At 22.0% G+C, this 13728-nt stretch overlaps 1 protein-coding gene across 1 annotated transcript; it reads left to right on the forward strand.

Moving 5' to 3' along the window:
- Window positions 1-11173: 11173 nt before the first annotated feature.
- Window positions 11174-13043, forward strand: LOC113869927 (ubiquinone biosynthesis protein COQ4 homolog, mitochondrial-like). Its single transcript, XM_027506457.1, has 3 exons — window positions 11174-11301; window positions 11484-11666; window positions 12353-13043. The coding sequence occupies exons 2-3, from the start codon at window positions 11502-11504 to the stop codon at window positions 12854-12856; spliced, it is 669 nt and encodes a 222-aa protein (XP_027362258.1). The 5' UTR covers window positions 11174-11301; window positions 11484-11501; the 3' UTR covers window positions 12857-13043.
- Window positions 13044-13728: the final 685 nt, after the last annotated feature.

Consider the following 13728-nt stretch of genomic DNA (forward strand, 5'->3'; position numbering starts at 1 on the left):
TAGTTAATGACAATTTAAATGTAATTATTTTTAAACAATGCACAAACATATATAAAATTGATTGAAAATTATTTAATACTATGTATATTTCTATTATAATTCCAATCGTATTTAATGTATATTATTAACTTTTAGAAAGATTAACTAAAAAAAATCACAATTAAATATACTGAATTTCTAAAAGTTATATGAATTATTAAAAATTAATAAAAAAGATACAATAAAACTAAATAAAGTACACATAAAAATTAAACTATGTTTTATGTGTAAATTTAAATTATTTATAATATATTTTTTTAAATAACTCAAAAAATTATAATTAATATGATAAAAAAATAAATAGTTTAAAAATATTATCCTTTTTATCTACATTTAAATTATTCATATTTATTTATATTTTTAAATGGTAACTAAAAAATGAAAAATAAAAATTGATTATGCCAAATTTATAATTATTGTTTTTAGTTATTTTAAATAAAAATATTAAATTAATATATATGTACAATGCACGAGCGTATAAGTAAACATATAAATTTAGACGCTTAACTTCGTTAACAATAATTAAATTAATTTAAATGATTTTTTTTGTCAATGTGATAAATTTATAATCATTTAATAAATTATAAATTATAATATTTTTATTTTAAATTTTTTATATTTTAATTATAGTTACTTCTAATTTTTAGCAACATTATTAAATTAAAAATATAAATAAATTTATACAATGTGCAAGCATATATGAAATTAATTAAAAAATTGTTGAATATCTTATGCATTTATATTAAAATTTACATTTTTATGAAATTAATAATTATTAACATTTAAAAAAATAAGATTTATTATACCTAATTCTTAAAAATTATCAAAATTTATAAATAAAATAATATAAAAATAAATTTTATTTGTATGTATAAAATTATATTAGTTTATAATTATTGATATCTAAAAAAATACTGAAAAGGCAAAACTATTGAGAATTAATATAATAAAAACAAATGAAATACAAATGCAAAGATAATTTTTATTTTTTGTATATAAATTTAAATTAATTAATAATTATCACAATTTACAAAGATTAACTAAAATAAGAATAAAAATATATTTTACTTAATTCATGATAATTACTTCTAATCACCTTTCAGTAAAATTATTATTTCAAAATAAAAAATATGAATAAATTAGAACACAGAAACAATAACTATTAAATGCATACACTTGTTTCCATTTACAACAGCAGAATTAACTAAATTACAAGTGCACTTTGATTTTTTAAAACTATTAAAAAATATAAAACAGTATACAAATTACAATAAATAAAAATAGTCCATAATTGTGACTAAATGAGAAATGTAAAATTAAAAAATAATTACAGTGACATTTAAATATATTAAAATATTTGCATGAATATCCAACAAATAAGACTCGGTTGCCTGACACATCCTAAACCTAATCTAAGTCTGTAAGCGCATGCATGTGTTTGGGACAGATAATATGATTCTCGATCGTCAACGTGACAAGTAAAGCTTCGCCCCCCAAACATGCATTGGCCGATGGAAGATATTTTCATTCAAAATAAAAATACTCAATTTTAAAATTAATGCAGCTTTTACTTCTTCGGTTATTATCTCTAGGAAGCCACCACTGCACACTGCTGAGGCAGAAGATTGACGAAAACGGTAACACACTGCTAAACGTGAAACCAGTTTTTAAAAATTTATTTATTTATTTTTTAATTAATTTTTAAAAATTTTGACCTCTATATTTTTGTAAAATTTCACAAAAATATACATATAATAATAATTTTAGTGGTCTACATTAATAATAAAGAGAAAAAGTAAAATTTCACAAAAATATAAAACTAGCAAAACTTTTATAAAAAATAAAAAAAATTATAAAATATAAAAATTAAAAATATCCTTTAAACTTGGATATAATTGTTATAGACATTAAAGTTATTTTTTAAGTATTTAACATAATTTAAATATTTAAAGTTTGAAATTAAAATGAATGATTAAAATTAAATAACTTTAATTTAATTAGAATTGTTCTGTTTTAAAGTTGGGATTTATTTATATTTAAATTAAAATATAATTAAATTAAAATCAATTTTAGGTCAATTTTGATTTTATATTTTCTTATTTTAAATTAGTTAAATTTTTAATTAAAAAAATATTAGAATTCTAAATAAATAATTAAATTGATAATTTTAAATAAAAATAAAGTATAATAAATATATACTTTTAATTTTTTTAGTTGATGTGTTTAATAATTAGTGTATAGGATGATAAACTAATAATATTTTAAATTTATTATATTATTAGTGTTTTATATTTTGTTTAGAAATTAACAAAATTGAAATTTTAAAAAATTTTGATAAAATTATCTATTTTAAATAAATATAAAATATACATATAAAGAGTGTGTAAAATTCTTAAACAAATAATAATTATTAACCAAATGTTTTTCTAGTAAAATTGTTTGATATGATCATTGGTACAGTAGAACAGCGTTAACAGCGTCACAATTGATCACCGTCACCGTCGACCCACCAATACCAAATAGATGATTACGGCGCCGCCCCTATATCTGTGACTGTGTCAGTGGCGATGCTGGGGCCTACATAATAGCGTAGCCCTGCCTCTCCCCCATCCTATTCCTATGTCTATTTTGGGGTCCCTACCTACCTCGCCAGCTATGTGTCCTTTTTCAGTTTTTACCTTCTCCACGCCATGCGCTACAGTAAGATACGCCATACTCACTTGTCAGAAGTAAACGATAGTTCGTTACAATTATATCTTTTTTATTTTAATTATTTATTATTTTACTTTTTATTATCATTTTTATTATAATACAACTTTAATTAATAAAATATATTTTAAAATTATATATCAATCTCATTTTTCCAATATCATATTAGAAAACAATAATTAAAGTACTTTAATATTTTGATTATTTTTACACAAAAGCAAACAGTCAAGGAACTGTTAATGGTTCAGTTGTTGTGCCATTAACTAATATGAAATCATTTTTTAATACTATATAGAATCAAATTTTAATGCAAAATAAAGATTTTATACGATATTTAAAAATAATAAAAATTAAAACATAAATTTTTTTATACAGTTATAAAAGATATTGATAATTTAACATTATTATTGACAAATTTTAATAAAATGATATATTATATATTATTTTATTTAACTTTATTAAGTTTTTAATGCACAATAATTGAATTAAAAATGTATAAAGATATTAATTATTTCTTAATATTATGTTGGATTAAAAAATAAATAAAAAAAATACAGAAAGGTAATAATTAGAGTAAAAAAATTATTTAAATTAATAAAAAATAGACTGAATTAATTTTTATAATAATAATAGTATTATTTAATAAAATATAATATTTTAAAAATTATATTTTATAATATATTAATTAGCATAAAACTAACTTTAAAATATTACATTTCTTTGTCTCTTCAAATCCCTTTTCTTTTCTTTTTAATCAGGTTTCTCATTCTCTCATAAAAAGTATCATAATATGAATTATGTTATTTTTTTGTTCTTGTTTTTATTTAAATAAATAATTTAACTATAATTTTATTTTTATTTAAATAAAACAAAATATTAGCTATACTCATTATTACTTTAATGTTATAAAATCTTTACCAATTTAATAAAACTCTCAATAATTTAAAACATAATTAAATTGATATTTTAAGATTTTATTATTTAATTAATCATTGTAAAAATGAAATATCACGGTGTTTCAACAACGAATTTAATTGCAAAAGATGTTGAAAAAATAAATTAACCACAAAACAAATTTTTAATAAATTAATTTAAGTATTTATTTCATGAGCAAAATATAAAGATAATATAATTTTAAAAATTTGATAATTTATTTTTTAAAAATAATATAAAATAATACTTGTAATTTTAATTAGCTAAGTGTTTCTTTGTCTCAAAATTAGGTAAAAATTATTTTGATATTATTATTTTTAAACTGTTAAATAAAAATAGTACATTTTTTAATTAATTTTGAATATAAAATAAACAAGTAATAAAATATTATAAGCATTTTAATTATACTCTTTATCCAAAATTTAAATTGTATTTCGATACTTTCAATGTTAACTTTTATTATCTATATTATTAAATTAAAAAATTAATTATAGTATTGTCCGGTTGTCCTTAAATCTTGTCCAATGGTATTGGCTCTGCTCTGCAACCTTCTTGATGGAGGAACGACAATGCAAGTTGCGACCATCAGAGTAATCAAATCCAAGGGCGGAGGAAAAGTTATGGGCAAAGACAGACATGCCGGTTAGATGAACATGGGAGGGCATTTAACTGCATTGACTAGTCCTGCAGATGTCCTACTCTTGTAAAGAATTTAACTTATAATATTTAATATTTATGAATGTATATATCTTTAATCAAACTTTAAAAAAATAAACACATAATTATATATTATTAATAAATTTAAAATTAATCTTAATCAACATGAATCTAAATATATAGAATAAAATCTCTATGTTTAATAAAATTAATTTTAGAACTTTAGATCATAAATCACAAAATCTGGTGAGAGTTAAAAATTTAAATAGTACAAATAAACTTTTTAATCCTATTTAGAAGAGATTTCAAATATTTTTTTTTAATCATTTTAAAAAGTAGTCATAAAAATATACTATTAATAATCATAAACACTTCTTATTTTACAGTTTATTTATAAAATATTAAAATTAACAATAAATATGAGATTATCAATGACAATAGAAAAAAATAATATAATTAAGATCAAGTAATTTGTAAATAATTTTTTTGAATTGGTAACAAAAAAATTATAAAGTTTGTACATTTAAAATTAAAAAAAAACTCTTCATCTTTAAATTAAAAAATAATTTTATGCATTTAGTTCACTTTATATATTTAAATTTAATAAAAAATTACTACCAAAAAAATAATAAAAAATTGTATTAATTTTAAAATATTTGAAAGACGATAGTATTAATGTTTACAGTAAAAAGAATAAAGAAAGTAAATAAATTTATTTTGTATTTGACATGTGAAAAAGAAAAATAATATATAAATTATAATTTAACTTACTAGTATGATAAAAATGTTGAATTTATCTACAGTTAATTTTTTAATGAAATTAAGTGTTTAAAATTTTAAAACTATAAATTGATTTTAAAAACAAGTGTTTTAATTTATGAAATTTAAATATTTAATAGAACACAGATATGATAAGATACAAATATGGTAATAAAAAAAATTGAAATTTAAAATATGATATGACTTAGATATGTTAACATAAATTTTAAAAAATAACATACTTTATATATATATATATATATATATAATATTTATAAAAAGATATTGATAATTCATTTATATTAATATATTATATTTAGATATCAATAATCACATTTTATAAAAAAATAAAATAAAAATACATGTGATCATATTTTTTTTTTATCTAACTAACTAAGTCAAAATATTTTTTCTATTATAAACATATGAAAAAATTATATATTTTATCTTCTTATTCTACTTAAAATTCTACAATCTTTTATACTATTTAATTTTATCTAAGCCGTATCAAATTATTAAGAGTGATAATTGTATATAAGTCGAATAAGTTAAAAATTAACTCTTAAAAAAAATTAAATTATAGATACTTTTAGAGATACATATTTCATATATGTTTTCAGGACATCGATACTTATACTATTTTAAAATATCAAGGCTTCATAGATTTTAATTATACTTTTAAAATAATATATATTAAGTAATATAAAGAAAAATAAATATAATTGCATCTATTATTGTTATAGAAATAAATAATAAAAAAAATTTATTTCAATAATAAATTTAGTTTTTCATATTCAAATTATTAAGAGTATTCTCTTATCGCCAATTATACTTATTATTTTATTTTAATGACAGAATAAAAATTAAAAGTGTAATTTTAGATTAAAAAAATAATAATTTATAACAATTTATTTTGCAGAAGATATTAAAAAAATTAAATATAAGCTTTGTTTATAAGAAATAAAATTAAATATGAGAATTTTTTTAAAAAATGCTATATTTTAAAATAAATTAATAAATTATTTTAGAAAAATCAATTTTTTTTAATAAATAGCGTGGACCTAACAGTAAGTTGCAAATCATGTCTATATATCAAAAAAATACAAAAGTGTAAGATTTTGTCCCATCATATCTTGCCCGTGCTGGCAAACATTTGCTGGTCCTAGTTTTTTTTCAGTTTTCACTCTTTCATGTCTAGTTGTCTTGTTGCGAAAAAGAAAGGTAAAAAAGAATTGAGATTTTTTAAATGACTTATTTTATAAACATGTATTTTTTATTTATATTTATAAAAAAATAGAAAAAATATTATTATATATAATATCATATAAAACATTATATGATATTAAATGTTTGAAAGACTTGAAATTTAACTTTTAAAATTAAATAATTTTTTATACAAGATGTTAACAAATTTTTTTAACAATTGGGTCTAGTCTAACTTAAATGATGTGAATTACCTTATAAGCCCCAACAAATGATTCTACATATAAATCCATTTGGCAAAACAAATAATCACTAACAATGCGAAAACACAGTCAAAATACTTAAGTTTTAAACACCAACAAATTTAGCATAATTTGAATTCATTTTGGGCTCCAAATTCAAATGAACCATAGACTGGACAGTTTGATGGCTTATTTTTTTTTTTTTTTGAAGTTTTGTTTGGATTTTATATTAAAAATTAGAGGAAAGTTAAATAAAGAATTTGTAATTACTAATTTTTATTTAAATAAAAATTAATTTAATCTTAATAATTAATATATGATTATATTAAATTTATCATTTTTATATGCAAATATATGAATTTTTTCAACGTAAACTGATTGTTAAAAAAACCCTAAATATTTTAACAAAACAAACTTCACTTGTTAATATACTTTTTAAAAAAGTAAAAAGTAAATGAGTAGATTAACAACTCTGAATGTCAATAGATATGGAGTTTAATCTTCAACTGTAAAATTTAATTTTAATTAATACAAAAAATTATGTTCGCACATTTACATAAATTTGTTTATATGATTGTCTTAAATTTATATGCATAATTAAGTGTATTTTAATTTATTAAAAGTACGCATTATTTGTTTAATAAAAAATTAAATAGTACCACATTATGTTAAGTTTTATAAAAGGTGTACACTAATGTATTTTTTATTTTTAAAAAAATAACACGAGAGAGAAAGGTTAGTTTTATTTTATTATGTTAATTTTATTTTATTTTATTTTAAAACAAATATAGGGAAACACCTTTGAATAAATTAACGAATATATAATATTAAAATTTTTATGCGGTAATAATAATGATAATAATAATAATATATTATTATCATAAAAATGTTAATTTTACAATATTATTTTTTAGATTAATTTTAAGTAATTAAGAATAATTTTTATTAAAAAATGTTTCTATGCTTTGTATATTTAAAATAATAAATATTTTTAAATATTTTTTTGTTTAAAATCAACCTTGACAAATATATTAATATAAATTATTATATTATTTATGTTTATTTCGATAAATTATTTTTTTTGGCCCAAAAAGCTTTTTGAATTATTTAAAATTAAATTTTTTTAATTAAATGTTATTATAAAATATTAATATATTTTTTTTGTTAAGCATCAATGCTTATTAAAAATAAAAGAATAAAAGGAGTACTCTGACCCAATAAAAATAAAAGAATATAAGAAGTACTCTAACCTATTATATTTTTAAGGAGAATTAACAATACATGTCAATGATCCTTAATTTAATTTAGATGCACAATTGAATTTCTTAAGTATTTTGTCACAAACTACTTATATTAGCGATACTTAATATAATCAAACATTTCTCTAACTTTTTCGTCAATTTCTTTTTTTTAGATCAAATTCTATACACACTAAAAAAATATCTCATGCAACTTTTTAGGTAAACATACACTAATATCCAACTATTGAAAAATCATGTACCACAGTCTTATAGGAAAACACACTCATATGATGCAAAAAAAGGTGCGTATGCCTTCATCTTCAGTATTACACAATACACGAGCTTTTAATAGAATTGTCAATCTGTATTTGGTCAAATTCCTCTAATGGAACTACATCAAGCGATAGGCGCTATACAAATACTACTATTTTTGCAGTACATTAACTTTCTAAATTTTGCATAAGACTTACATTAGACATAGCTCTAAATTGCTTTGTAGTGAAAAATTTATGAATGTAGTGATAAACAAATTGAATATTATAGTATTTATTACTATAACACTTTTATATTAACATGTTATTTACATTTTCACTCTACCTCTTACCTTCCATAATATCTCACAACTGCTATTATAAATATTCCTTTCATAAAAAAAATTGTCTTTTAAAAAAAATAATTTATATTGACCTATCTCAAATCAACCATTATTTACCAAGTCTCCTTATTAGTTACTACTAAATAGAACCTTAGGTAAGAATTCATCATGAAATAAGAAATGGTTATAAACAAATAGTTATTTCTTCAAAAACTAAAATATCAATTTTACTTATTTAACAATTAGATTTAATCTAAACTTAATATGACCTATTTCAACGTTGAATGAGTAACGATTATTGATAAATAGTTTTAGTAGATCTAACAAAATAGATAATCTATGAGTTGACTTAATTTCGGCTCTAAACTATATTGAGTTAGATAAAAACAAATAATTTTTTGTTTTGATAAAAAAAATATAAATTAAATATAATATAAACTTATATTTTATATTTACATAAATTAATTACTCCAAGTTGAATAAAAAAAACTGAAATAAAAAATTAAAATCAATTTAAATTTAAAATTTAAAATATAATTTTTTTAAGCATCTAAAACACAAGAATTGCCAAAAATTAGTAATGAGACGCACTTTACACTTATAATGACTTAATTTTTACACGCCAACTAATTTAGCATAATTTGATTTCATTTCAACTTAACACTTTATATTTACTGGACCATAACTGATAGGCTCAATTTATATATACGGAGCATGATTTTTTTACACTGGTGTAAGTCTAAAAACTTTTATACTAAATCAGAACCTTTTATTTAACTTAAATCTAATGAGTTATAATTTATTATTTCACTAGCCGTTAAATTTAAGTTAAATGCAAGGTTCAAATTGAGTATAATAATTTTTAGACTTACACTAGGGCAAGAAGATATTTCTCACATATATATATATATATATATATATATTTATTTTAAATTGTTAATACAACTTATTTATTAATTTTGTTGATTTTATTAATTTGAAATCAATCTTCAAGTTTAAAGTAAGATTCAAAACTAGAGTTAAAAAATATAAATATAAATTGATTAGATTAAAGTTTAAATTAAAAAATGATATGTAAAGTTTTACGCACACACAATAGTGAAAAACAAAATGGTCCACTAGCTGTGTTACACACACAAAATGTTTATAGTTATTGGAAAAGGAAACAAAGGAATGTTGGGTAGTGCTTAATATAGTGAAAAGCAAAATGGTCTAATAGATGTGTTTTAGAGAATCATTGAGATTGAAAGTGGTGTATTATGGCTTTGTGCACTTTAATATGACATATAATGATTGTGATGTATTGATATTCTGGTTCTTCATTGTTACTGCCACAGGTGGTGGTTTTCAAGACTTGTTGAAATTTATCTTCAACGTTGTAAAATAAATAGAATTTTAATTTTTTAAAATAAGTAAAAAAAAAATTAATATTGAAATGGTTGAAATTTGATAAAAGGGTACTAACTTTTTAGGAGAAGGGCATGTCTTGGGAGGGAGAAGATTGGTTGAAAGTGGATGAGTTTTTTTTTATTATAAGAGATAATGAAGAATGAATGATAAATGACTTTGATGTTCCATTTAAAGATTGTTGGAGAAGGAAACATATGAATCAAATGTTTGGGTTGAATGTTGATATTTTTAATTGATATTTGTTGGATGTTTGTTAGCTTTGAACTCAACTTTCCATGGGAAGGTTTTTTGCAATTTAGAACTGTTTTTTTTTTTCCCCAAAATTCTTTCTTTAGTAATGCTTAAGGCTTTATTGGCCAAACTTTGGAGAGAGTTATGCTTCAATGTTGAGAGGTTTTCCTTTAGTCACTCATATTAAAACTAGAGATGAAACAAAATGATGGTAGATATGAAACAAAAAATTTATATAATTAGGATACAATTATTTGAATAGTAAAACGACATCATTTTTATAAATTCAGCTTTTATACTTATCAGTTAATATGATATATTAGTATTTTATTTTTATATATTAATAATATTGAAGTTTAAAAGCTAAAATATTTAATAAAATTAAAATTTAAAGACTAATACAATATTTTAAAAATGAGAAAAGAATTTTTTAGTGTAATTCTAAAAAATTTTACATTCAATTTGAATATTTTATTTAACTTATATTCTAACAGTCAATAAAGTAATAAATTATAATTTTAAATTAAAGACTTAAATTAATTGTAAATTTTTAGATTTATATTAGTGTAAGAAGATTCTGCTTCTTTAAAAATTTTAAAAATTAAAATATTTAATATTTATTAAAATTAGGAATTAATTTTATAAAATTTTACCATTTTTTAAATTTTACATAATTTTACACTATTTTATACAAAACTCATTTTACTAAATAACTTTAATCTAATCAATTAATTATAAATTATAAATTTTTAATTAAAATTACAAATTTTATCAACTATAAGTTATAAACTATAATTTTATTGAATTAATTTTATTTAACAGCATTTAAACCGAAATAGGATAATAAAGTATCCATTTCTAAAATATATGAAAATTTGTTGACTAGGATCGATAATTTTTTAATAATAATAATTAAATATATTATTTTGTCAAATTTAACACTTAAAATAATTTAATCATATCAAATATCAAATGCATCAAATTATTAATTTTAACACTTATTTAATTATTTAACATTTATTTACTTTTTAAATCATTAACATTAAAAATTTTATACTATTAATTAATTAAAAAACCTAAACATATGATTTTAATTAATTATTAAAAATAAAAATAAAAAAAACATTTATTCCAGAATGAGAGCTCTGTACAGAATTTCTAGAAGGGTGTTGGTGCTTGGTGAATTGCTACTATCGGGCGCCAAAATCCTCAGCTGAAACGGCGATGGCTTAGATCCTCATCTTACTCACACGTTTCGTTCTTCCTTCAAATATCTAATCAGGTTCAACATTTTCTTCACTTATAATCCCTCTCTTTTCTCAACCTAATCCAATCAAAATTCACCAATTATGCCAACGCTAATCAAATCAACGCTTAATCTCTTAATTTCTTTGAAAAATAAAATACAAAATGATATTTTGAGTATGTTATGTTGAGAATTGACAAGGGTGGCTGGTTTGTTAGAATGATAGAGGTGGTAGAATGAGGCTGAACACGTGGCAGCAAGCGGCGGTGGCAGTGGGTTCGGCGGTAGGGGCACTGTTGAATCCTCGAAGAGCAGATTTAATAGCGGCTCTCGGTGAAACAACTGGAAAACCCGCTTTCCAGAGGGTTCTTCAAAGAATGAACAATTGCCCGCAAGGCAGGGTCAGTTTTAATATTTTGTTCTTCCCTTATTTGTTTTTTTTCCATTTTCTTTAAAGTGTGATCGAGGACATATGATAAAAAAATTTATAAATAGTAAGATTTTAGAAGATATTGTAGTATTTAATGTTATTTTGTGATTTTTAATGCATTGAATCTGTAATTTTCATAAAATCTTATTATATATAGGTCTTTATTGTCTGTGTCATATATTAAAAAGATGTCAATTTTTAGTTCTTAAAATTATCAAATGTCTCTCATCTTAGTCTTTATATATATTGTAATTTCATGGATTATATGATTGTTGTTTGGTAATATAACAAACTAAAATGACATTTTGATAATTCAATTTTTTTAATGTGTGATATGCAATAAGAAATTAATAAGTTTTTATTAAAAAATATAGCATTTAATGTTATCAATCCATTGAATCTTGTAAACTATAATATTTTGTAATTTTTAACGAAAATTTACTAAATATATGTTGTTATTGTTGCTCATTAGCCATATGTTAAAAATATTGTTTATAGTATTTGAGAGTAAATTGGTTCACGCTCATAATTTAAAAGACTAACTGGGTGTTCTTAATATCAGTGTTGTAAATTAAGATTTCATAATTTTATCTTATGCTAAACAATGTGCAATGAAAGAAGACCAATTCATTTGTTTTACAAAATATTGTTTGATAGGCAGTACTATTGGAGCGTCCTCGAGTTGTATCTGCAAAAGTAGGACATGCTTGGGACCTGCCAGCAAATACATTTGGTGCTGCCTATGCTAGATTCATGGGATCCAGGAACTTTTCCCCAGATGATAGACCACCTGTGAGGTTCATGGACACAGATGAATTAGCCTATGTAGCCATGCGGGCTCGTGAAGTGCATGACTTCTGGCATACCCTTTTTGACCTTCCTACTAACTTGATTGGGGAGACAGCACTGAAGGTAATTGAGTTTGAGCAGATGCAACTTCCTATGTGCCTGCTGTCTGTTATAGGGGGCACTGCAAGATTCAGTGAAAAGCAGAGGAAATTGTTTTATCAGCACTACTTCCCCTGGGCTGTTCGTGCTGGTATGCAGTGCACTGATCTTATGTGTGTGTATTATGAGCGGCATTTTCAGGAAGACTTGGAAGAAGTTCGCCGGGAATTGAGAATTGTTCCTGCTCCTGCTCCTGCTCCTGCTGTTTCTTAACTGCGTGGATTTGGACCTAGAGAATACTTGGTTTTCTTGGTGGTAGCAGTGTGCTAGAGTTGTGTAATTCTAATTTTTGAATGCAATGTAGGGTACAGGCTTTGCTTTTGATATTTTGTTGGTGAACGTTGTATAGGTTTTATTTTATCAGTGACTTGTTTATCATGATCAATAAAATAAGACTTACGATCACATGTTTGATTTTTTTCAGCATATCCTGTTATTTAGTTTTATTGTCCTAATATTGCCAGTGGTTCTTCAATCCACATGATTGTAGTCATTGGATTTAGTGTTTCATAATGGTTATCGAAAGGATTACTTTTGTATAACCACGTGGTCTTTGTCACTCATGTTATATCGTGTCAATAAATTTTACAATTAATAGAAAAAAATTTATGTATTACGACATGAGTGACCAGTATCATATGGTCTCAAGACCACCCCCGATTTTTTTGGAAGAAAGGCTTAGAGGGACAGGATCCATGATGGCCAAATATTTGGAAGATTTTAGTGGCAAAGATTGCGTTGCATAACCAGGCTTTGCACTTTGGATGTGCGAAAATGGACGTAATGAACTCAATTTAGCTAGAGTTTTTTTGTTTTTGCCAGAAAGATGAACCAGAATATTGTCTTCCCATTTGCTGATGAGTTTAATAGAGATGGTATACCACTGGCCATCTGCGGCCTAGCTGCTCTCATGGTTATGATGGTGTTGGTAATGGTAATGGTGTGCTTGTTCAAGAATGTATAAAAAATTGACATTCATGCATTATTACATACATAAACAGCCATGCATTAATAAATTATGAATTTATCTTAACGTCTTGGAGTTGGTTAGTGTTATGTTTTACTCTTTCCTCATGAATTTGACC

This window comes from Abrus precatorius, unplaced genomic scaffold (assembly GCF_003935025.1).
Source record: "Abrus precatorius isolate BTA unplaced genomic scaffold, Abrus_2018 Scaffold6, whole genome shotgun sequence".
Lineage (NCBI taxonomy): Eukaryota > Viridiplantae > Streptophyta > Magnoliopsida > Fabales > Fabaceae > Abrus > Abrus precatorius.